A 26,442-nucleotide genomic window follows, 5' to 3' on the forward strand; every position below is an offset into this window, starting at 1 on the left:
AGGCAAGCGCTGCCTCCCGTCCGTGAGCATCCCTCCCCGCGGCCCCAGCCCCAGCGCCCCGCCGGCCGCGCAGGAGCATCCCGGCGAGGCAGCAGCATGGCCGCGGAAGCAGGTGATGGAGGCAGAGCTCCCGTTCCCCCGGCCGGCACGGGAAATGGACGGTGCTTTGCAGGGGGTTCGGCTGCGGAGCGGATGGCGGGGGGTGGACAGCTCCTGCAGGTCGCCCCGCTGTGAGCTGGGGTCTGTCTGTGCGCCCGGAATAGGTGCAGGAAACTGCCCATCCCTCCCGGCCGGGGCTGAGGGTTGGGAGGGGCAGGGCCTGGGGGGCTGGCTCTGGGGGGTTACCCTTGCCTCTGTGTTCCCTGCTGCTAGGTTGCTGAGCTAGCCGGCTGCCTGCTGCAGTGGTTCTGCACCCCCCGGGAGGAATTGCCGAGAAGATCCGGCGGGCCCCGCTGAGCAAACTCAGGTGAGCGCGCAAGGCACCGGAGATGCGCACAAAAAGCGCTGCATCACCGTGGGGGAGGCGGGCAGAGTGTCGGCTGGAGGGGAGGAAAGCCAGGGGCTGGGGAAATGCCCCGGAGACTGGAGTGGAGGTACGGGGCGAGGCTGCATTGGCTCTAGCCTCCCCATAAGTGGAACTTAATGATGATGCATGTGACCGGCACAAAACCCTCTGCAAACGCAACGCAGCTCTGGAGCTCAGCAGGCTGGCGCGGAGGCTGGCAGGCTGCTTGTTGTTCTGGATCGCACCCTGGGGCGAAGGAGAGGATATGCCACTTTGGGTCAGGCACACACCCAATCTGCGTCTTCCAGGGGCCATTCCAGATGCCTCTCCGGCAGCACCGCCCCCGGGGCCTTGTTGTGCAGCCGTGGGGTTGTTATTTCATGATTTATGCCGCATCTCAAAGGGGCCGCTCGCAGCACAGGGGGTGATTGAGGCGTGTGCTCCTTGCTTATCTCTTCCCCCTCAAGGTCAGGGAAGGCAGATTCTCCCGTAAGAATCCCCTGCTGTGCATGTCTCATCCCTGTAAAATAGCACTCTGCCCCTGTCTCTAGGTCAGGCATATCTGAAGTAATGACCTTGCTCCTGCAGGTTAAACCATTTTTTCCAACCTTTTTTAGGTCTCTTTGATCTTTAAGCATCTGCCTCTTGTCCTCAAAAGAAAGCAAGGGCTCTGCCCATGCTTTAGAGGCCAGCATAAGGTCTCCACCACCACAGAAACCCCACTTCAGCCCCAAAGGCCTCCCTATAAAGCTCAAATGGGACCAGTGGGCCATAGACCTTGGGCTGGCCCTTTGTGAACAGTGTCTCCTGGCTCAGGGTGGATTGAGGTTAGAGGGGAGCTGGTTATACCAACATTTCGCTTCTTTCTTCCACATTGAGAAGTGAATTTCTCTTCACGCCTCATTCTCCCTCGCCCTATGGAATTGTCTCTTCGACCCCTGGGTGCTCCCCCAAGCAGGCCAACTCGCTTTGCCTTCTGTAATCAGCTGTGCTCTGCAGGGTTGCTGCTTCTCTGACTCACTGGTCTATCTGGGCCTCACCTAGGAACATGGGGCCTAGATCCCAGGGATCCTGCCTTTAATCTGCTCCTGCTCTTATCCCCGCTGGTCCCTAAGTATCTGCCACAGAATTCCACTCCCTCCCCCCCCCGCCTCTGCCCGTGAATAGGTGACTCTGCGTCAAACAGGGCTTCTTGAAGAGACTGTGTTTTTAACAATGCCACATACTGTGTGAATTGGCCCAGGTGCTGGAACTAAGGGGGCTGCCGCACACCCGGCTTGAAGGGGTTTCCATTATATGCAGGGTTTACAGTTCGGTTCAGTGGCTCTCAGCACCCCCACTATAAACATTGCTCCAGCCCCCCTGCAGATTGGATCAGGCACAATGTAAAGTTGACAGCAAGTGAACCCCCGTGGAACTGGGAAAAGCTGATGAACTGAACCCTTCTGCACAACAGGGACTGTGTCAATTGTGGCCAGCTTTAGAATCTTGCCATATGTTTCTCAAGCTATTCTTGAAGACACATGGGGAAGCTTTCCCATTGTACACGAAGGGAAAGGGTTACCCTCTGATGATCCCTTCCTCCTGGGAATACCAGCGTCCTTTGTCCGCCTTAATATCAGTTTGAAAAACTGATTGGCTACTTAACACAAAAATGTATTCTTGTCTAACAGGTTTCTCTTTTCAATAGGATCTTTGGTGCAAACTCAGCATTTAGCGGTGAGCCAAAAAAAGAAAAGGTTTCCAGTTACATGTGTAATAGCAGCTCTCAGAGAAATCCCTTTCTGTTGCTGCAGTGGCTCCTTAAAGCACAAATCTTGAATGTGCATGTTAGTCTAAAGTACCAGGTTTTCCCTAGCCACTTCTAGATGTCCCCTGGAAACCACCAAAAACCTCAGAGCCCACAGGATCAAATGATCCTAGAGTGGGGCAGATGCTTCATCTGAAGGAGCAGGAAGCAAGGCAAACCTTAGATTTGCCCCATTATAAAATTGTTATACTTTGCCTAGGAAATTTCCTTCAGATTCTGTGTCTTTAAAAACCATCATCCCATCTCTAAGATAAGAAGCTTTTAAAAATGTAAAAGGATAAGCACTGTGTTTGCTGGGGGGAGCCAAAGGCTCCAACAGCCTCCCTGGGCCTCACTGTCAGAGATGCTGGGAACACAGGATAAGTCTACATTGCAGGGGAGGGCGAGCCTGCCAGCCTGGGTATGCAGACTCACGCTCGCTGGGCTGGAGCTACGGTTGTGGCTCTGGCAGAGACTCGGGCTAGCCACCCGAGCTCAGACGCAGGGGGTTGAGTGGGCTTGAGAGCCTGAGCTGCAGCCGAGCTATAACATTAGCATGCTAGCTTGAGCCCAGTTAGCACGAGTCTAACGAGGCTCACTCCCAGCTGCAGTGTAAACTTACTCACAGAGCCCTCGCTGGCTTTCCATGGCCTTACAAGTGCTTAGCACATCTGAAAATCAGTCCACGACTGCCATTGTGCATGTACAGTCATGCATAAGTAAAGCACAAACATTCCACAGCGAGGGTAAGTAACCACTGGAACAATCTAACACGGGTGGTGGGGGATTCTCCATAAATCAAGATCAGATATTTTTCTGAAGGATCTGCTCCAGTTCAGGGGTGTGCACAAGTGGGGGCAAGCAGGGCCTTGGACCCCACAATAATCAGTGTGGGGCGGGAACACAAAACTCTTCTGGCCCCAGGGCTGGAGCAGGGGACAGCGAGTTCCTCTGGCCCCAGGGCCTCAGCGGGGGCACAGAATGTGACCCTCCAAAAGCAGTGAAATTTAAATTCTTGCGTATGCCCCTGCTCTAGTTCAAACCGGAATTTATTTCAGGGAAGTCCTGTGGCCTGTGCTATACAGGAGGTCAGACTAGGTGAGCACAGTGCTCCCTTCTGGCTTTATAATCTATTAATCAAATCTATTGAAGATGCCCGTAATTCCCACAAACCAGCTAGCTGTCAAAATTGTTACTTTGTATCTGCAAATGATGTGGGCTCAAATGTAAAGGCTGAGATGAAGCTCTTTTGAAAATTTGGCCCAGAATATCTTTGCTTGTATACTCCCTACTCTGTAGCATTGGTAAATAAGCATTTCCACTCCCAGAATGGGGTGTTTTCCTGCTGACCTTTGTAGGTAAGGCTAGAGCACGGCAGTCAAGGAAGTAAACAGAATGGAGCCATGATGGCTTGTGTGCTTGGGTTGAAACACAGAAATAAATCGATGTTGGCCCAGTGGAAAACTGCAAAGCTCTGCAGGGAAACAAATTTTGGGTGGAAACGTGAATCTGCTTTTGACAGTGTTTGCACACCTGTCTGTGCATTACCCAAGCCTATTCCTTGCCAATGAAGCAAAGCAGGTCTGGTTGCAAGGTCCCCGGATGCACTTCAAATCCATCACTTCACCCCGTGTAGCAGTTTGGGGACGGGGTGGATAATGAAGGGGAAAGGATTCTGGGTAATCAGGGCCAATCTTCCGTATTCTGCATGAGATGATTCAAATCCACATATGTTTAAATACGATCAATAAAGCTTTGGATTTCAAAGCTGTAACAAAGCTAGTATTGTCCCCAAGACCCGGGGTTCAAATGGTGAAGCATTTAACAAAGGCAGGAATTTCTCTTTCTTTCCCTCCATTACATATTTATTATTAAGTAACAAATCTGAGACAAACACTGCCCCACTGGATTGTAACAGTAAGATCACAATTTAAGTCCATCCGTATTATGGGGCAGTTGGCTGCTCCATTGCAAACAGGTGGGATTCAGACTGTTGGTGTCCTACAGCCACAAAAATTACAAGGTTCTTCCTACAGTCACCTCCATACTTGGGCACCAGAGAGACCAATGGCTTCAAAACACCCCCCAGGTGTTTTTGCTGCAATTTGCTGATCAGTACTTAGTGCTTGGAGTTACCCTTTGGCAGGAGGAGTGGAATGTAGCACGTGCAAGTTCATTCGGTACAGAGGCCATCAGGTCTCCAGACTGAGCAGCTGCTCCCATGCCACTGACAACAGATCCTTGGAATCCATGTGGTTCCAGTTTATGGGGGGGGGGCTGGATCCCATTGCTCAAAAGAGCCTGTCTCAATCTGCCACTATGTTCAATGTGACCCTAATATAAACACCTTGTATTCTTTGCCCTCCTTCCTCCCACCCCTGGGAAAAAAATAACTGATTGAAATATTTATAATGATCTTTCTGAACTTAGAACATCTTCCCACATATCAGGTTTATGTTTCGTTTGTGTTTTTTTTTTTAACACGAAACAAAAAAAGGCCTAATATAGAATAGTGCAGTGAGGCCTCTTTAAAGTGCACCTCAGCATTTTGTTAGCCATTTCAAAACTAAGGTTCGGATCTGCCTTCACTGTGTGCCTGTATTTTTAACCCTTTGGAGTTGCTGAATGCTGGGTAAATCCCATTAGCTACTTTGCGGGATGTGGAAGTGACACTGGTACTTGTGAGATCTCCCAATAGTATAGTGAAAAGCAGGGTATAGGAGCTTAAATGTAAATCCTCCATTTCGTGGTAAGTGCTGCTGTTTATTAAATATGTTTATATCAGAAATGCGTTCTTGATGCTACTGGAGTGATGTGTGACAAGAAAACCAAGGCAATTCTGAGTTCAGATAGTCTTTCTGTTCTTCCTTCAGCCCCATTGTGTCGTGGCTTTGCAGTCGCTTTGGGTTTTTATCAGAGTCAGGGCTGTGTGGCTGCACTGGAGTGCCAAGACAGCCTTTCCACAGGATTTCCTGGGGTTTGTCAGTGACCTTTAGGGCCTGTTGTTGTTGTTTTTCCAGAAATGGCCTCCACTTTTGTGGTTGCAGATGAAAGCATTTAGACATTTACCTGATTGTACCCGCAAATCAGATGGTTAGCTGTCTAAATTTGGACATATGTGCCCAGAGTTATTTGCGGACACAGAATTATGCCCACAGGATTGGAGGCTGGGTTGAGGCTCACACCGAAGTGTGAAGTATGTCATATTTTGTTTGCTTTCTAAAAGCAGGGCCCTGGTTCTGAATCAGGATCCTCGCACAGACCCATGCACCCATGCAGAGTGTATCCAACTTTAGTGGGATGCCACAGGTGCAGGGATTCATGTTAGCATATCCTGAGGCAGGATTGGGGATGTGCAGAAGAAGTATATGGGGAAAGAGGGTGCAAATTAACTTTTGGGACAGAAGCCGAACTTACCATCCAGTTCCTGGCATTTTTGTTTTTATTTTTTATTTATTCATTGCCCGTCAGTTAAAATCTTGCTCCAAAATGGCTATAATTCCCATTAAATTAAGAGTAAAGGCTGCAAAGGGCAGATATTAGATTAGTACAAATAAACTCTTTACCTTTGAGAGGAATGTGCTTTCCTGGGCTAGAGCCTAGTAGATTAGCCCGATTATAACTGAACTGGCCCCCTCTCTACTGACAGATCAAACTCTGTTTAGAATCTAAATTCAGACACAGCCAAGTTTAAACCCTGCTTAAAGATAGTTCTCAAACTCTGTTTAAAGCCCTGTGTGAGTGGGAGCATAGCAGAGTCTGCAACCTCTCAGGGGGAAAAGATTGTCCCCATCAGTCAGGAGAACCCTGAGAACACTGTTAGCAACAGCCATTTTGAAACAGAGTTGTAGCTTGCTGAGCTCTGCTCCCAGGGCGATCTCAGTTGGGATGTATGTAAACTGCTATTTAGAACTTTGTTCTGAATCCTCCAAAAGGCGGGATAAAGCCTCAACATAGCCCCCAAACATGAGGTGAGGCCATTCTGTTAGAAACTGGAAAAGGTCAGCATTAGATCAGATTATGTAAAATATAACAAAAGGAGCAATGAAAGGGAAAACAATCCTAAATCCGACAAAATAGCAGCACTGCGTGAGGAACAGAAGGTGGCCATGCAATTTCAGTATCAGAGTTAATGTTCTGAAACAAGTCTCCTCTGTGTGGCCTCTGCACATTCCCACTCTTGGAACAATCTGATGGATCCTGCTCCAATTACCCAGTGAAGTTCCTGGTCCGTCTGCTGTCTCAGTTGGAAGGAACTGAGGGAGTCGGAGTGCCATGCCACCCTTTCGCCGCCTCACCCTCTGAACCTTCAGAGTCACCCGGGGACACGAGCGCTTCAACAGGCACCGCTGCTAGGCCGTTCCACTGGTCCAGTCTCACTGGTGCCACATCCCAGGAGTGTGAACGTGCCAGGGTCCTATCAAAGAATTCTGGTTCATTTTCATATCGTCTTGGGAACTATCCAACCTTTACTTTCTCTGGTCACTTTTCTATACGGTAACCAGGCCCTGTCCTCTCCAAAGGGGCCGCCCAGCTCCTGGCAGAGCCAAGAGGTACAAGATGGTCTCTCGGCATTATTGGTAGATCGTCAGCTGGCACAAAAGAGCATAGCTCTGTTGCCGTTGTGGAATATATGCCAGTTGACCCCAGCTGAGGATCTGGTCTATATCTCTGCAGAGAAGAGACCCCAAACTGAAGGGTTTAATTCATTTACTGGGTAGACCCTGTTCTTCCCTTTCAGTAAGCTTCAGATTCCCCTCTCACACAGCTTGGCTCCTTTTTAGGTGGCAGCTTTCTGCCTGCCTGAGCTTCGATGGTGCTGAGGGCCTCAACTTCCTTTGGAGTCGGTGGGAGGTGAGGGCATCCAGCACCTAGCAGGATCGTGTGCCCGTAAGCGTGATGGTGGAGTGTAAGGCCTCAACTAGGCTGCAGCGTTAGACTTCCACTGGCCTTGTTCTGGAGCCAGCACAGTACCTCGGCAGCATCCACTGATTCGCTCAGAATTTCAGTGTGGGAGACACCTGAAAATGTGTGTCTGCTTGGCACAGAAAGGGTGGCTGAGCTGGCGTCCCTCCCTGGGTGGATGGCAAACTTATTCCAATATACATTTTAATGCGGTGCAATACACTGTGTTCCACTGTAATATAAACACTCAAATCTTTATCTCGGCCAGGCAGTAATATACGATCGTATATGATGGTCTTAGCGCTTTGACTCCAGTGAGGACTGCCTTTTGAATCCGTCTACTTGCATATATATTTTGTCCCTATAAAATGCCAGAAATAGCCGTAGCTGTGGTATGCCTGCAAAGCACCAGACTGTGATTGCTGGAATCACAAGATAGAGCAAAAGGCTCCTGACTGATCACTTCAAGTGCCGTTTTTTCTTCGCTTCCAATCCTTAATGGGACTGGCCATCCCGAGCTGTTTAAAGCTCCATTGATTGAAGTGGAACAGAGTCATCCACTGAAATGGCGATTCTGCATTCAACGGCAGTCCCGGGTGTCCAGCACCTGGCAGGATTAGGCCCCTGGAGAAGGTAGCAAGGATCTGTGTGAGCCAGATATCTTCAGTGGGAGTGAGGAGGGAGGTACTTGAGGCATTTCAAGGGGAAGGAACAGATGAGCGGTTTGAAGGTAAAAGTATCAGCGGGTGAGCACAGGAACATAGGCAGCTCAAAGAAGTGAGTCCAGTACCCAGACTCTGACAGTGGCCACCAGCACTGGATTCATCAGCAGAAAGTGCAGGAAACCCTGGAGAAATTTGCCTTAGGAATAAACTTGCCCAAACTCCCATCAGTCCGAGGCTGGCTTATGCCCCGGACCCTGCGGGTTAATTCCCATTTCTAAACTCTTGTTCCTGTTTAACCTTCATCATGTAAGTCTGGAGGTTCCATTATCTATAGAAATGCCTGGGTCTTTTTTTTTGGCTCTTGCTAAGTTCTGAGGCAATGAGTTCCACAAGCTGATTGTGTTGCATAGAACAGGCATTTCCTTTAATTAATGTTAAATGTGCTCCTTTTCAATTGTATTGAATATTCCCCACTCCTCCTCTTATTGTGTTATGAATAGAAGTGCTGATCTACCTTCTCTAGGCCATTCATTATTGTGCCTTCAATTCCAGCACATTGGAACCAAGGACCCTTTCCACATCATTCAAAGCCCTAGTAAAAACCAATAACATAAAAATAAAGAACCAACTAATTAAACTATGAAGAATTTGGCACTGGGGAGTGATCTGTTCTGACTTATGTCCCTTCTTGTTCATTAGGAAAATGGTTCTAGGGTGAGATCCTTACCCACTCTGGCTCCTTGATGCTCCATAGAAAGGCCCTAAAGCCTCATATGTGGGTGAGGGTGGAAGGCTGCCATCCAACTAACCCCTTGCAAGCCCTGGTGTCGGAGGTGTGCTGCGGGCAGGGCTGCAGCATGCAGCACTGCAGAGTTTCTGAGCATAGCTGCAGTCCATAGCAGAGCTCTGGGAGGCTGCCACAACTAAGGCCCCAGGACTGTCTACGTTACACCGGGGTCCTGTCCAGCCCCCCAGGCAGTCCCGGTTTAAAAGTATATAACGATGTCTTAAAGCCATCTTAGCCTTCCCTCCCCCTTTGCTGCCATTTCTGTGCTGTACCTCTTAGAAGCACAGCAGAGAATTTCAGCCCGGATCTTTTCCATCTCTGTTCGTATGCACATTCTTCCATGTCATTCTCGTTGCCCATTTCAGAGCCTTCTATATTTCTGTTAGATCCTCTTTGAGATGTGGTGTAGGGAGCAAAGTATTTGAGGTCAGGCAAAGCATTGATTTATAAAATGGCATAATATTGCTCTCCATCTCATCCCCTTTTCCTTCTAACATCTGGTTGTCTTTCATGAGCACTGCCTCACATGGAGCACAGAGATCTCCTCCAAGCTGTCCACAATGATAGCAGTTCTTTTTGTGAATTTATAGCTAATTTAGAACCCAGTAAGAGGCTCAGAGAGGATCTTTTTTGAGACTGGAATGATAGTATCCCTAGCCCTCCCAGAGACAATGTGCTCATTTGCTGTTACATGATGTAATGGAGAATCTGCTCTTCTGGATTTTGGAAGTATACTTCAAAGTATGGAAGTTTGCAGTTTGACTCCCAGCTACAAGTCTTACATTGGTACATAGGGCTGAACCTTAGGGCTTCGCCGGTACACGCGGCTATCGTGCAGCAGACTAGAGAGCTTGCAATGACTGAGCCAGCTGCTCAGTTCTTGCAGTCTAACAGTGACTACAGCAATCAGGTGAAGAATTGAATATCAAAATAAACCTAGGCCAGTGTTCTGACTGTAATATTAATTTTCATGTTTAGTTCAATATAATCTCCATTTTTAAACTGAAACGAAGCTGGCCTAGAATTCCAGTCTGCCATACCAGAGTCCCACACAATCCAGGGGACTTGCTGCATAATTTACATCCAGCTTGTTTGGGAGTCTATGGGGTGAAATGATCTAAGGATGGGGAGGGGTCTGCTAATATGAATTCCATAGAAATTGTGCAAGTCTCTCTCTCTCTGAGTTGGGAAATGGCTGGCCCTCCCACTGCCATCTGGAATGAGATCACCCTGGACTGCGTAGGGAGTCTCAGGAAGTTGCCAACACCTGCCAGCAAACTGGGATTACAAACATAGTCTAAATACTTCTTCATAAAACCCAATGCCTTGCCTGGTGTAGATGGTCTCATCTTGCATGCCTCCCTGCACACAAGATTGGGCACATTCTGGCTCTGCTTTATTCCAGCGGTTCTCAAACTGTGGGTTGGGAGCCCAAAGTGGGTCGCAACCCCATTTTAATGGGGTTGCCAGGACTGGTGTTAGACTTGCTGGGGCCTGGGACTGAAGACCAAGCCCCACCGCCCGGGGCCAAAGCCAAAGCCCGAGAGCTTCAGTCCTGGTTGGCAGGTTACATGCCTCCCGCCTAGGGCTGAAGCCCTTGGGCTTTGGCTTTCTCCCCCCGACCTGGGGCAGCTGGGCTTGGGTGAGCTCAGGCTTCAATCCCCCGTCCTGGGGTCGTGTAGTAATTTTTGTTGTCAGAAGGGGGTTGCGGTGCAATGAAGTTTGAGAACCCCTGCCTTACTCTGTACTGTCTGTACTGTGGTGACTGCCGAACATTACTGCAGAATGAAGACCTTTCAGCAGGTGTAGACCGTCACTGATGTGCCCAGGTTAAGGAAGGACTTAAACTGTACTTTGCATTTTAGACTCCTGCCGGTGACCACCATCCTGCTGAATAATGGCATCTCTCGCAGCATTGGCTGTGTGGGGACCCTACTCCAGAGATTACTAAACCAGTTCCAAGCCTAATGAGCAAAGTATGGTCACTGTTTAATACAACTGAGAAGCTCTCTCTTTTTCAGGTCCATTTCAGTTTATTCATGGTGAGATGTTCATGAGTTTCCCAAATGATCTGCTGCATTAAACAACAGCAACTTCTGTCACAAGTGAAAGGAAAAGGAGCCGTCGGATACTCTCTTGGTGACCACCTCACAGTGGGTTGTTAAGTGGCAAATGAGTTGTAGCCACACAATGATTGACCCTATGTGTTTTTGGTCTTGCTTGCATAACAATCACCACCAGCAACTGTCTGCATGGTTTGAACCTGAGGCTTCAGCACCAGCACACAGGCCCTAGCACGTGAGCAAAAGGAGCAACTCCATCAGGTGGCAGCAATGGTAGATTGTTATTCTCATGGACCAGTCCCTCGAAGAGGGTGTGACACACTTAGCTAGTATGTTACACTTAGAACCAACAGCTTCTCTCCGGTTTGATGGTTTTCTGCTGAGTTTGACGGCTGGCAATGGAACCTGATTGTACCGGAGCAAATTCCCAAAAGTACTTCATAGCATCATAGCAGTGTAGGACTGGAAGGGACTCGAGAGAGCATCTAGTCCAGTCCCCTGTGCTCAAGGCAGGACTACGTAATAACTAGACCATTCCTGACAGGTGTTTGTCTAACCTGTTCATAAACCCAACTGTGGTGGTCCTACAGTTTAGTGGGGTGGGGGTATGCAAAATAACTTGGGGGCAGGGCCATCCAATTCCCTCTACATAACCATGATCCCGACAGGAGCCGGCTGCCCCCTGGCTGCCTGTAATCCCCTCAGGTCATGACATCCCTACCCATCCCCATTTTCATACACTCACACACCAACCTGTCTGAAGCGCTGTTGCTCCCTGCTCTTGGGGCTGGCAGTGCCAGTTTCCACATGTGGGCCAGGTGACTGCAGTTGGGGAACTTTGCATTCTTCTGCACTCCCTGGCATCTCTGCCAAGCAGGAGCAAAGGCAGGGACTTGGAGTGAGGCTCTGGCTGGCAATTCAGAACTGTAGGACTGCCCAGATAGCCACTGCAGCCAAGTATCCATGGACTTTGGTGGACTATCCCACTGACTTTCTGAATAGCACCGAGTCTTAGGAATATTTTGGAGGTTGGGGGATATGAACCCACTGGCTCTTCCGCCTGGTGTTGGAACACATCAGCCCAATGGTAGCGCAGGGGATGCTGTTTGTTGTCTATCTGCAGCAGCGTCAGATGCTCTCTGATCCTTTAAACCCCATCCCAGTTGCTGTGAGAACCCTTTCAGCTGGGTTATAGCAACCTAGAGGCCAACGTGGATTTTTATGTGGTGCTGGTAGCTGCTGCCTTGAGAAGAAGGGACTGGGGGCTGGCAGGGCGCTGGATTTCAATGACAGCTAGGCTGCCAAAGTCCAGGGGCCGTGGCTGAAGGCAGGGTGTCCTTTCTCCAGTAAATGCAACAAACAGGAAGTGGGGGGAGCTGGGGCTTGGCAGTTTGGGCATGAGAGGTGAAATTCATGAAATACCAGTTGTAGGGTAGAAGACGGTTAATCGGGCCCTGTAGCAGAGTCAAAGGATCTATCCCCTCCCCAGACAGCTGTGTTTTAGGGCAAATGGTGACTTGTAGGATAACACCCAGAGCAATGAAGAAAGAAAAAAATTATCTGACTACTTTCCAGCTCTATTTTAGGATTCTTTGTTACAACATTCCATGAGGCCTCATTCCATCCGGTACTAAACCCCCGTATAGCCCCACTTTGTGATTCTTATGCTAGATGCATCTTTGGAGCGTGTCGGGGTATTCAGGTGCCAGCAGAGTCACTCCATTTTGGAAAACGTGCTTCTGGACACTAGCTTTGCTATCCAGGGTTGCTGATGGTAAGTGGCCTGTGAACAGGGGAGGGTCAGGTTTTCAAAATCTGCATTTTCAGATCCACATTTGGCATGCTGAGCTCGCATGCCCCGTTTCAGAAGTTGTGCTCACAGATTAGGTGTTCTTATGCATGTTAAAAGCTTTTCAAACTCTTTGCTGTAATCCCTCCTTCCCTACTGACTGAACAGGCTGAAGACGAATGACATGAAGATATGAGGATCAGTTCACTTACGAACTGATCGAATTCTCTCAAGTCTGCCATGTTTCTTCTGTTAGGCTATGTCTATACTGCAAAGCTAGGGAACCCTCTGGAGTGGCGCCTTCATGATGGTGTATATAGGTCCCTGCTGACCCATCACCTGCTCAGTTCCTTCTTGCTGCCAGTGATGGTCGTTGGAGCAAATGATCTCTTGCTTTAGCAAGTGCTTCCTAGTGGTTTTCCCTGTATATAGTTGTTATTCTTCATCTTAGTTAGTTTGTTAGTACATTTTAGTTTGGGGTTCCCCCCCAATATTTTTCCCCGTCACCGGGGCATGCCGTGGCCCCAGGCGTTCAAGCCGTGCGATAGGTGTGGTAAGCTTTTGCCCAGAGGGGATCCGCACACCGCTTGTCTGAAGTGCTTGGAAGAGGGTCACTTGCAAGACAAGTGTACCATCTGCAGAGGCTTCAAGCCCAGAACTAAGCAGGAGAGAGACTATCGTATGAAGCTCCTCTGGATGGAGCCTGCTCTCCAGCTCAAGAGCCAGCACCGGCAGCCTCAGTGCACAGCACACCGGCCTCGGCCCTGAGTAAGGACTCACGTAAGGAGCATCGGCACCATTCCCGTGTGGAAGGCCGGCTCATCGGTGTGACACCGATCACAATCCCCGGTGCCACATAAAAAGAAGAAGGTGGAACAGGGCCGCTCCCCCACCAAGAAGAGCGGACAGGACTCTGGCATGGTGCATCCCATGTTGGGACACCAGAAGGCTGGTCCGTCAGTCCTGGCACAGTCAACTCTGGCCTCGAAGGGGGAGTCCATCGAGTCTGGTGTTGGTGGACTCTCCGGTCTGGGAAGTGTTGGAGGAGGACTGGACCTACTGGAATGGACATGAGCAACACATCTCGAAGAACAACAGTTACAAAAGGTCTTTTCTGCAGGTGTGAGACTCTTTTCTTGGCATAGCTGTGTCTTCACTGAGGGTTTGTTGGCACTGTTGTGTTGGACGGGGGGGTGTTTGGGGTTTTTTTTGTTCACATCCCTGACCAAGATAGCTATGCCGATTCTAGGTGTAGACCAAGCCTTAGATTCCACTGCTTGAGTACTGCAAAGCATTCCTCCTCATCCTTGGTCCCCAAACTGCTGCCAAAACTAAATGGGAGGAGGAAACTATTTCACCTGCTTTTGATCTTATTCAGGACATCACAGAATCCAGCTTGCAAGCAAGAGCCAATCGACCTGATGGGAAAGTGTGATCTTTAACAAATGGAAATGGAACAGTCACCTCAAGATGAATGGATGAAGTTCACATCTCGTTTGGTGCTGTGGCATCCTCACCGCAGGTTCAGCGAGACAGTGCTGCATGAATGTATGAACGACACCTGTACTCTGCATGCAGGAGGACTAGAAATGCCATTGTGTAATTATGTCAGCAGGTGGATCTGATGGCTGTTGGTCTGTATCGCTCTGTCCTGACCAGCAAGGCTGATCGCTCCCTTTGTTGCAATAAATGAGCCATAACCTCGCCCTCTAATTAAGAGGAGAGCCAAGAGATTGCAATGTAAGCTCCGGGGTGTACGCTTGGCCTGGTCTACACTTAAATATTAGATTGGCCTTGTTACGCCATTCAGGGCTGTGAAAAATGTTCACGCCCTGAGTGCGATGGTTAGGTCAACCTAACCCACTGTGTAGACACAAGAAGGTCAATGGAAGAATTCTTCGGTTGACCTAGCTACCACCTCTCAGAAAGGTGGGTTAACTACATTGATGGAAGAACCCCTTCTGTCCATGTAGGAAGCGTCTACACTACGGCTTTACGGTGGCACAGATGCAGCAGCTGTGGTGTAGACATACCCTTAAACAGAAACCAGCTTGTTATACATACTTCATTTTTTATGCATTCATTTCCATTGTCTGGATACAAAGGTTGCAATCCTGTTTCCATCTAAGTCAATTGCAAAACTCTGACGGATTTCCATGGAGCCAGGATTTCATTCAAACTGTTGACATGAGCTTTTCTGTTACATATGTAATCTCTGAAATGTTCCTCCCCATTCCCTTGGTCACTTTCTCAGCTGTGATTCCGTGGAACCCATCCCGTGCTGGTTTGGTGGGGCTCTTCATGCCTGCTAATTTGTTGGTCTCTCCTGGTGTTTTTTTGGATAATTGACACAATCGTGGTTTGCTTCAGTGTTTTGTCCTTCCTCCTGGCTAAGACAGATCTGTTACTGATACCTGCCTTACCCGGCACTCTTCATCACTGAATTGTTCACTTAATTGTTAGCAATGTCCCTCTCTCTTTTCTAGGTGATGTAAATAACCCCTGACCCCACTGTTGTTTGATGCAGTGACTTCTTAGTTAGATTAAATGTCTTTTTCACCTTCCCTTTTTATGCTTCCTCACATCTCTGCTTTGGCCTTCCCATTTTGCGCTGAAATCCTGCCCATCCTCTCCTGCCCCAGATGCTTTTAGATCTCCCAGAAGCACCTCTCTCTCTCTCCTGCCTTTGATTACTCTTCTGCATTTTCTTGGCCATCCCCAGTGGCAGCTGGTGTATTTTATTGCTGGAAAGCATACAGAGCATGTGGGCATTCAGTCATTTATCTTTGAGCACTTTCCATTTCCTCTCTGTGTACTTTTCCTAATGACTAATAGATAAACAGCCGCAGTAGAGCGTGTTGCCCGCAATGCTTGGGCTCATCGCCACAGCTATAATAAGATAGATTTCGTTAAAGCTGCCATCAGAAATGCCAGGCGTTTCCAGTGAGTATGAGCTCCAAGTGGAGTTGAATGCCTGGGGATGAAGAGGGCAGGGTAGAGATTCTTCCGTGGAGGTGTACAGGCTTCTCCTAATGTAGCACCCCAGTGGCTAATAAAGGTAACAGTGCGAAACCCTGGAGTCCACCAAAGCTTCCATGCTTCCACCGATTCTCCACAGAATAAGTATTGTGCCTCCAGTGAAGAACTGCCTGCCCTTTATACTCTTATTAGCTTTGTACTGGGTGGGGTCTACTCTCTCTTCTTGACAAAATGCTCTGAGGCAGGGTACGTAGAACTGAACTCTGCTGCTGGTATCCTCCTTACCTTTCGGATTTGACTAGCTAATCTTGCGTTTGCTGATGCTGTTGTGGAAGGACGATCTCCTTACTGTAAACAAGGACCCAGATTTCCATAGTGGCAATAATGGCGCGTGCAAATTGATACTTTAGTGCATTTTCACGCACAGTTACCACAACTATATATCCGATGGAAATCTAGGCTATAGTCTCTACTTTGTTTTTTAGCCTATCTTGACAAACTGGAGAAATGGTCTGAAGTAAACAGGATGAAATTCAATAAGGACAAATGCAAAGGACTCCACTTAGGAAGGAACAATCAGTTGCACACACACAAAGTGGGAAATGACTGCCTAGGAAGGAGTGCTGCGGAAAGGAATCTGGGGGTCATAGTGGACACAAGCTAAATATGAGTCAACAGTGTAACACTGTTGCAAAAAAACCGAACATCATTCTGGAATGTATTAGCAGGAGTATTCAGAGGGGTAGCCATGTTAGTCTGTATCAGCAAAAAGAACAGGAGGACTTGTGGCATCTTAGAGACTAACAAATTTATCTGAGCATAAGCTTTCGCGGGCTAAAACCCACTTCATCGGATGCATGCAGTGGAAAATACAGTAGGAAGATATATATATACACAGAGACCATGAAAAACTGGGTGTTGCCCTACCCACTATAAGGAGAGTGATGAGCTCAGGTGAGCTATTACCAGCAGGAGAAAAAAACCTTTTGTAGTGATAATCAGGATGGTGCATTTCCAACAGTTGACAAGAAGGTGTGAGTAACAGTGTGTGTGGGGGGGGAATTAGCATGCGGAAATAGTTTTACTTTGTGTAATGACCCATCCATTCCCAGTCTTTATTCAAACCTAATTGTAAGCAAGACAGGAGAAGTAATTCTTCTACTCTACTCCATGCTGATTACACCTCAACTGGAGTATTGTGTCGAGTTCTGGGTGCCACATTTCAGGAAAGATTTGGAGAAAGTCCAGAGAAGAGCAACAAAAATGATTCAAGGTCTAGAAAACATGACCTATGAGGGAAAATTGAAAAAACTGGGTTTGTTTAGTCTGGAGAAGAGAAGACTGAGAGGGGACGTGATAACAGTTTTCAAGTATGTAAAAGGTTGTTACAAGGAAGAGGGAGAAAAATTGTTTTTCTTAAGCTCTGAGGATAAGATAAGAAGCAATAGGCTTAAATTGCAGCAAGGGAAGTTTAGGCTGGACATCAGGAGAAACTTCCTAACTGTCAGGGTGGTTAAGCACTGGAATAAATTGCCTAGGGAGGTTTGGAATCTCCATCACTGGGGATTTTTAAGAGCAGGTTAGACAAACACCTGTCAGGGATGGTCTAGATAATACTTAGTCCTGCCGTGGGGGCAGGGGACTGGACTAGATGACCTCTCGAGGTCCCTTCCTCTTCTGTGATTCTATGACCTTCCCTGGCTGCCCTTCTGCACACTGAAGCTTGAGATAGCCAAGTTGACTTCTTGAGAGCAAAGATAGTGACGATTTATTACTGGTGATTAAAATCAAATATACTTGTTAAAACAGCTGTGAGAAAAGCCTGCCAAAGCAGACCTGGATGTCTGTGTAAGACAAAGAAAGAACGTGTGGTTTCTGAGCACGTTTGCATTTCACGGCATAGTTGGCCAAGGGATTGGCGGTTCAGGTGAGACACAATTTTAGCAAAGAATGTTTGAAGCTGGATGGAATTTAGTAGAATTCTTGGTGAATGTAAGACAGCACTTTCCAGCTGGAGGGGTTGCCTTTCTGTAGAAGCAAAACCCTTGGCTGCAGTTCTGGGCCCTGGTGCCATGAAGAGGCAGGGGCGGAGTGGTTGGCCTGAAATCCGGCTTTTGTCTTTCCTTTTTCTTTTCTTTTTTTAAATTAAAGTTTTACCAGACTAAAATTGTAATATATATAAACATCAAAAAGCCATGTTCGTTTGCCTCCCAATGCTCTGCTCTGGCCCTTGCAACTCCAACATGGCAGCCTTGAGCTAATGCTGCTGAACCAGACAGGGAAATGGAGCGGTTCGTTCCGTTGTCTAGACTGAGCAAACTATACAAGGTAACAAACGAGAAATGCTGAGTTTGACTTATTTAAAAAATAAAACAATCCAGGTGCGATATTCTGAGGTATTATTAGTAATACCAGTATGGGGACGTTTAAGTGCAGCGGGTGTGTACAAAGATGGAGTATCCATCTAACCATGGAGTGGGCATGGGGGGTGTCTCCGAAACAGAAGCTGATGTGATACTTCAAGGTAGAGCCCTGCATGATCTTGCTACTTAGCACTTGGTCACTGACCAGCCCAAGCATTGCATTAAGCCTGGTGCTGACAGCCACCAGAAGCAAGGGGCTAATGAGGGGGGTTTCAGAAGCACCCAGAGCAGGTTGGGGCCTACATCCCATTGGTGACTTTGGAAATCTCCCCCAAAGACAAACTCTTTAGTCACCCACTAAATAGAGTGTCTCCATGTGGACAAACGCATGGGCAAACGTGCCCATTTGTCTTACGTGGACAAACGTAAGAGCAGGAGGTCGAGGCAATACCTTGCAACTACCAGCTGCAAGGAGACATTTGCCCCATTCTACTGCAGAGAGGGTGCTAAGTTATTTATATTGCACTAGTGCCTCGCCCCCGCTGTGAATAGTGTGCTCGCCGCTGTCCGGAAACACAGTAAGACAGTCCCTGTTCCAAGGAGCTTATGGCCTAACTAGACAAGCAGAGAGGAAGCATTATTCTCCCCATTTTCCATATGGGGACTTGAGGCAGAGAGAGGTCAAGCAAATTGCCATGGGGCATTCAGAGAATCTGTGGCAGAGCCAGGATTCTCCATTCACTGCCTTAGGCACAAGACCGTCCTTCCTAGGGAGTTCTGTGGCTCACCCTGGAATTCAGCCAGGAACCAGCTGGCCTGGAGCTACTTGTCTAGCACATGCAGCTCTCCGCAGGCACCAGCTGGTCTTAAAACTGTTGGCGAAAGAAGCGATTTCTCGCCGCGCGGCTGCCATTCACATTCTCCCTCTCTGTACCCCGGGGCTGCGCTCGGAGCAGGTTATTGCAGTGTTATCCCCCAGCTCTCCTGCAGCCCGACCCAGAGCCGGTGAAGTGTGGCCCACCTCCTGCAGCCTGAAATCCTCTGCCATGTTCCTGGGGCTGCTGCCTCCTGCACTCCCTGGCAGCACTGGAGCGACTGCTTTTCGCCCAAGCTGCCGTCAGTGCACTTGGCACTCACTGAGCCTCTGCAGCGGCAGCGGTGGGGTTGGGGGTGCATTTGCAAAGCCCCTGCAGCGGCCTGGCTCAGGGAGGCAGACACTGGCTCCTCCGCTCCTGAGTGTGGAGCTTTGATCCAGCGTGGCTCATCTGCCTCCTGCCTTCACACCCGGCTGCCGCCACCCCGAGCTTCCGCTCTCGAGGTGGAGCACAAGGACCCGAAGGAGACGTCAAATGTCTCGCAAGGCTTTTGTTCGTTCTGTACTGCCCCAAGAGCACGCTCGATGCTGTGCAGCCCGAGCTGAGGACGCGGTACCTGGCCCAAGTCGCTGATCAGCGAGCTCGGTCAGTGCATTCATCTGGGTCTATCCATTGCCAGGGCTTTTGATTCTTTAACCGTTTCAGCGCTGTTGGTTTGGGAGCCCTCTGCGCAGAGGCTGCAGGTTGCGGGGGGCAGGGAGGCAGTGGGGAATGGCACTGAGTCAGAGGCACGAGGCAGAATTTGCCATATTTGATGTGCCCAGAAAAAAGGGGTTGGGGAGAAGAGAGAAGGAGGGAAGAGAGCTACAGCGAATGTTGGAGAGCCCTTCAACAGCCATTGGCTCCATCCCTGGTCATCCCCTCTCCCTTCCTTTCCTGCCGCCCCCCAAGGAGCATGAGTTAAGGGATGCTGGCAGAGTTTTCCATGCAGGGGCGAAACTGGTCAAGTCCTATTTAAAGCTCCAAGGACGGCAACGTAAAACTGCCACTCGTATCTGCTGCCCTTCACGTGTGGGGCAGAGGAGGCCTGGGTGGGGCCAAAAGGAGGAGACGCACCTCCCTCCCCAGAAAGCACACTGACAAGGGCACAGAGCAGCCATATTTTCCATAGGTTTATGGTGTGCTGGAGAGTGTGAGAATACATGAGGGCATATAAAAGAGACACTGTATTCATAGATATAAGGCCAAAAGAGATGGCTCTGATCATCTAGTCCAGTGGTTCTCAACCAGGGTACACGTACCCCTGGGGCACGCAGAGCTCCTCCAGGGGTACATCAACTCATCTAGAGATTTGCCTACTTCTGCAACAGGCCACAGAAAAGGCAGTAGTGAAGTCAGTACACACTACAATTTGATACAGACAATGACTTGTTTCTACTGCTCTACAAACTGAAATGTAAGTACAATCTGTATATTCCAACGGATTGATTTTATAATTATCTGGTAAAAGTGAGAAAGTCAGCACTTTTTCAGTACTAGTGGCTCTGACGCGTGTATTTTTATGTCTGGTTGAGTAAGCGAGTAGTTTTTAAGTGAGGTGAAACTTGGGGGTACGTAAGACAAATCAGACCCCTGAAAGGGATACAGTTGTCTGGAAAGGTTGAGAGCCACTGATCTAGTCTGACCTCCTGTATAACACAGGCCGTAGAACTTCCCTGAATTAATCCCTATTTGAAATAGAGGAAAAACATCTGGTCTTGAGTTGAAAATTTCCAGGGATGGAGAATCCGCCGCAGCATTACAGCTGTGCCTGCTATAATCCAGAGCAGTGGTCACCAACCGGTCGATTGTGATCGACTGGTCGATTCGAGAGGATCTCCCAGTCGATCACGATCTCCGGTGGTGCAGCTGGGCTGCCACTAAGGCAGGCTCCCTGCCTACCCCAGCCCCACGCCGCTCTCAGAAGCAGCCAGCACAGCCCTGTGGCCCGGGGGGCGGGGGGGGAGAGGGGGAAGCAGGGGTCTCCCTCTGCACACTGCTCCTGCCTGCAAGCACCGCCTCCGCAGCTCCCATTGACCAGGAGAGCTGCAGGGGCGGGGCTTGCAGAGCGGGGCAGCGCGCAGAGCCACGTGCCCCCTGCATGCCCCAGGGGCCAAAGGGGCGCGTTGCTCCCTTCTGGTAGCAAGTTGGTTCCTGGGTAGGCAGGGAGCCCAATGGGAAGCTGCACCCCAACCCCCATCCCTGATTCCCCTCCCAGAGCCAGCACCCCATACCCCTCCTGCACCCCGAACCCCCTCCTGTACCCCAAGCCCCACCCTGAGCCCCCTCCTACACCCTCACACTGTGCCCCAGCCCAGAACCCACTCCTTCACCCAAACACCCTTCCACAGCTTCCACCCCTCACCCCCTCCTGCACCCCAATCCCCTGCTCCAGGCTCAGCCCAGAGCCCCTTCCCACACTGCGAACCCCTCGGCCCCTGCCCAGAGCCCACACCCCCTCCTGAAACCCAACCCCCTACCCCAGCCCGGTGAAAGTGACTGAGGGTGGGGAAGAGCGAGTGACGGAGAGAAGGGGGGATGGAGTGAGCAGGGTGGGGCTTAGGGAAAGGGGCGGGTCCTCGCAGAAGGGGCAGAGTAGATCCTGGGTGGCCCTAAGATTCAAAAAATGATCTTGGGCATAAAAAGGTTGGAGACCCCTGGTCTAGAAAATATCATCAAAGGAGAATTTAGGTGCTGACCCCATATTTTCTAGATTTCTCTTCCCACGCAGTTTCTTATTCCCACCCAGGGGCCTGATCCAAAGGAAAGATTCCAATTGGCTTCGATGGGCTCTAGATCAGGCCCATTATTTGCATTAAAAACAGGATTTTTGATTTTTCACGAGATTCTCTGCTCACGCTGCATTGCCTGGAATCCTCTATTTCCACATCTGGTTTCTTTGTGCAATGGATGATTTTGATTTAACTGAGGAATAAACAGTAAGAGAACATAACCTCTCTTGAGAAATGCACGTGACCAGGCCCTCTGGTACGGACGGAAGAGAGAGGTCTGGCTGAAGCCCAGAGCTGGGAGTTACTTCTACTCCCAATTGTGCGACTGACTCACTCTGCAACCTTAGGCAAGTTGCTTCACTTCTCTGGGCCTCAGTTTCTCATCTGTAACACAGGAGTAAAATGTGTGCAGGGGAACGGAGGTTAATATGTGTAAAGTGTTTTGAGTTCCTTGCATGGAAGGCACAGAGCAGAGTATACAGTATTAGCTGGCTGGGGATAGAACTGAAGGAGGATGAATAATTCAGAGCACAGGAATGGTTAGTTTAAAAAAAAACCATGCTGAACCAAATCTTCATGTGGTGTAACTCAGCAGAGCTCTGCTCAGATGGGACTTGGCCTTTCCCCAGCTATTGGAGAGGCTAAGCATCCCACAGTGCTTCCATTATTTGTCTGTGTTACTGTAGCACCCGACAGGCTCCAGTCAGGGATCAGGCCCCAGAGCAGTAGGTACAGGACACACACAATGAAAAGGCTGGCCCTTGCCCCAGACAGATTACTAACCACACTCCAGCCCTCCAGTCGGGGTGCCTCTCAAGTGACGTCGTCCACACTTCCAGCTCTCACTCTCTTTCCTCCTATCTTTCTCTTTATTTAGCTGGCGTGCCGATTATCCTCACTGCCGGGACCTGCAGCGCTATGGCTATGTCCCTGCCGGGAAGCAGACGGTCCTCCACTGGCTCTCGAAGGTGAGTACGTCCAACCCATTATTGTAGACGACAATGGAATCCGTGCAGTGCCTTTGCCAATAAAAAATACAAACTAGAGGCCATTTTCCCCCTCCTCCCAAATGCATTAGTGCAGCCAGAGTGCAGGAGTAGATCCAAGAGCTTTCATTTAAGAAGGGCAGCTAGCAAGGTCCTTTTCTGGACCTGGACCGGCAGCATTGTGTACAGACCAGACTCCAGGGTCGGGCATTTGTTCTGGCAGCTGCTGAAATACCTTGTGGTATGTCTTAACAACTCTTCTGTACAGCACTTGCACAAGGGCCCACGTTCCTGCATGCACGCTTGCCTTTGTCTCTGCACTGCAGTGCATGAAGTCGGGATTATCTCTTCAGTTCTGTTGGGCCAAAGGCAGGTGTTGATGGAGTGTCCTTGTCCTCAGCCACTGGTGTGGAGGGTGTGGGGCTTTAAGGGGTTTGCTCTTTGAAGAAATGTTCCCTAGGCTGCCGTACTCTGGGTACAATCAGAGAACAGGGAAGAAATGCTTGTTCACACCAGAGTTTGTTCATTGTTCACATCCTTCCCGGACAGGGGTTATTTCACTATTGATTGTGTCAATGCCTTGCTAGCCGTACCTCCAGAGTGCGACATGATGCTGTTGAAGAAGAGGAGCCCAGAGGTGGCCCATCAGACAGATGTTTTGGGAGCAGGAGGGTTGACTTCGCTCTAAATAAAACCCAATGAGATTCCAGCAGGCTCAGGAGAGTGTTGGGCTTGTGGTGTGATGGGAAAAGGCTCTCTCGTTATAACAGAACGGGGGTGGGAGAGGAGAGTGCAGAGTGGCTCCAAACCAAAACGGCACCCAAGGCAAAATTCACCATGGCTGTCATTGGGCGCAAGACCCTTGCTGTAAGATGGGGTGGATTGGGGCCCTTTAGCCCAGCCCCTGTCTGCAGTGCCCTCTGTAGGGCTGCTCAAGAGAGGTAGGAGCTCTTGGTTGCGATGGGCATTAGACATGGGAGATGGGGCGCAGATGGGGCCTGGCCCAGGGAACGAGGGCAGCGCCCGGTGTGCAGCGCCCCTCGGCCCTCCCTTTGCTATTGTCGCAGTAACCGTTGTGAGACAGCCTTGCTCTGTTCCATCTTGATCCCCGCTGTTTGTTTTGTCCTTTTGTCTTGTGTGTCCTTGTGTCTGTGGTGGTTTGGAAGCCGGGGGTTTTATGGACGGAGTGGCTTGGCCTCGTTCTTTAAGTCTTCAGCGCCCCCTGCCACTCCGACTGAGAAACAGCCTCTTCTTCCTGCCTCCAGGCGCCCCTCTCCCCCCGTGAGCATGCAGGACACCTACGGCACCTCTTCGCTCAGCAGCAGCAGCAACTCGGGCTCCTGCAAGGGCAGCGACAGCAGCCCCACCCCAAGGTAACCCGTCCATAGCGCCACAGGGAGGCCGCCTAGCCTCGCCCACCTGCTCCAATGACACATGGAACAGGAACCCGGGCCCTTCAGCGGCTCAGTGAGATTTCCCCATGGGGGTCTTGCGTGTGGAAGCCTCTAAAGCGGACTGCTACGCAGAGTCTGAAAGCCCTTGCCCGGACACTGGCTCTGCTGGCAAAGAGCAGCGTTAGAGTCTGAGCCAAGGGCTTGAAACCCCTCAAATCCCTTCGTCCCCGCAGGACGCTTGCGGGAATTGTGCACGTGCAGTAAGGCAAGGCGTGGCGCGATGAGGGTTTCGAACAGCCGATCTGCCGGTAGGTCGTGTCAGAGGAAGGTTTTGCCCTGGTGTCCTTGTCCAAAAAATTCCCCCTCTCTGCTCCATTTTCTTTCCCTTCCATCACCTTGATTTCCAAGCACTCTTTTCCCTTTGTCGCCTTCCCCGCCACCACAGGCGGTGTTGCATAGAGCGCTGTGCGCCACTTGTCTGCTCCCCTCCCCCACGCCCTGGTGACATAGCGTGAGATCCTTCAGGAGGAACGGCACCATGCAAACAAGAGGTTGTTGTTATTGTCCCTTTGTGATGCCCGGGGGATGTTGGACTGGACAGCAGGAGACCGGTGGACTTGTTGGAAGAGGAGAATTTTGACTCTACCCTGGGATAAAGGACAGTTGAGCATGGAGCATGTGAAATGGCCCCAAATATTAAACACAGCTCCCACTGCATTTCTTTCCCTCTTGGGAGTAGAATTCCCCCTGGGGATGCCGTGAAATGCTGCGATATCTGCTGCAGACAGCTAAGTTGGTCCCAGGGCTGTAATGGATCGTTTCTATCCCTCTTCTCCACTCCCAAACCTAGTCGCTGGTTCCTCAACGAATGGCCCAAGCTCATCATGGAGAAATCGACCAACTTCTCGCTATGAGTAAACATATGGCCCCCTCCGAGTTTGCTGAGAAGGACTTAGCGGCTCAGAAACCCCACTCTCTCTGCATTACAGCTGCTGTGAGCCCCTCTGCTCCCTGCCTGGCACCAATTCTTTGCTCACATGTCGCCTGTGTGTGCTGCAGCTAACGGACCAGCTCTCCAGTGCTGTAGCAAGAGTACAGTGCACAGCTGGCTTGGTTTGTCGCGTGCCTCTTCGCCCTTCGCGTGCTGCACATCAGATCTGGGCCTTGCTGTGTCACTTGTGTCTTGTCGTGCTTGACTCAGCCAATACAACAGGAAGTGTCAGGACTGGGTAAACGTCGGCGCTGTGGCCAGGGAATACATGGAGTGGGGTTTAACAGCTGAGAAGATAGTTCTACTTTTCCCGTCCCCCCATTGCCACGCTTTGCTCCCCAGTTAATGAGTGTAGTTCCACTGACGTCAGGGCAGCTGTGCTGATTAGCCCCAGCGGAGAATATGACTCATTGTCTGCTGTGTTTTGTGTGTTTGGGGTTGGGGGCTGTATCGAAGTCCATTCCAGATGGGCCCCCAAATCTCCTTGGTTCTCCAGAGGCACACACAGCCCAAGGGTGCCCTGTTAGGATAGATATTCTGCTTTGAATTTCTGAATGAATTCACTGTTTGGGACAGCGATGGACTAATGATACTAGCCAGAGGCTGCGGCTGGACGCTGCACTGGGCTGCCTCCCATAGCTCTGGCAATGACCCACAACCCTCATCCATGGTTCACTCCCTGTTTTTCCAGTCCCAGGCACCCATGCAGGCATGTCAATACATTTCCATCCTGAGAGGCAACCCCCTCTTCTAGTTCAGCCCTGGCCTTCTTGAGCAGCGGCTGCTAATCATGCCCCATTGTCCAGTGGTTTTGTGCTGTGGACAGGTGGCCGCCATCAGCCTTGATTTGCGCGTCTGATGCCACCAGGATTTGAACGTAGGAGTGCAGGAGCAAAAAGCTAGCCCGTGACTGACTACTCACCCAGCCCCTTAGTGTCCTCTGGGTGACCCTTTGTGGCCACGATGAGCAACTGCCTCAAGCAAGTTCTAATCCAGAGCTCTCTGCCTCTTGGAAACGTGCTCCTGGTGACGTATTCCTGGGGCGAGATCCCAGCTTGGGCTCTCTTTAGAAAATCACTAAGAATCTTGCATTGCCGTGGGAGCTCGCTCAGAGAGGTCAGGGTGTTTGCTGTCTGCAGGGTTCCCCTCTCTCCTAGCAGAGCTCTGCGACGGATCTACCCTTCTTATAGGTCCAGCTTTAGTGTTAGCGTTCGAATGTGTCAGTAACCAGGGCCGGCGATGTTTCTGTAATAAACATCTTTTTTTTATAATGAACCCTTTCTTTTGCTTCTGGTGGTTGTATTTTCCAGGGCTAAAGTGAAGTCCCTCTCCAGGGAGATGCCCCAGAGCCCAGTCTGCTGATAGCAGAGGGACTGTTGGCTGCCTGGGGGCAAGGGCCTGTCTTCAGTGTGTCCGTATGATGCTTTGTACCCCCATGAAGCTCTAGTAATAATCACCACCACCATAGCTCAGGGCTGCTGCACAAATACTGTCTACCTGGGGGGGGGGGTGTCCTAAAGGAGTCTGGTCAGAGGACACCTGCTTTAATTTCTGAATGAAAATATGTGATATTCAGCAGTTCTTAATAGTCTTACCATGTGTCCCACTTTAGGAATATCAGGGCTCTTACACTGCTGGGT

General features: G+C 49.9%; 1 protein-coding gene across 3 annotated transcripts in view; it reads left to right on the forward strand.

Annotated features, from left to right (window-relative positions):
- Positions 1-26,442, forward strand: part of SNPH (syntaphilin) — a 33,040-nt gene continuing 6,598 nt past the window's right edge. Inside the window, exons 1-4 of one of the 3 annotated variants that reach the window (XM_073309178.1) lie at positions 1-112; positions 373-466; positions 22,309-22,399; positions 23,683-23,790. In XM_073309178.1, coding sequence (XP_073165279.1) covers positions 22,350-22,399; positions 23,683-23,790 — 158 coding nt within the window. In that variant the 5' untranslated portion in view covers positions 1-112; positions 373-466; positions 22,309-22,349. Of the gene's footprint in view, positions 113-372; positions 467-22,308; positions 22,400-23,341; positions 23,791-26,442 lie in introns of those variants that run through there. The other 2 variants (XM_073309176.1, XM_073309175.1) reach the window with 2 other exon arrangements.

The sequence above is a fragment of the Lepidochelys kempii genome, chromosome 13, assembly GCF_965140265.1.
Source record: "Lepidochelys kempii isolate rLepKem1 chromosome 13, rLepKem1.hap2, whole genome shotgun sequence".
In the NCBI taxonomy this organism is placed as follows: Eukaryota; Metazoa; Chordata; order Testudines; family Cheloniidae; genus Lepidochelys; species Lepidochelys kempii.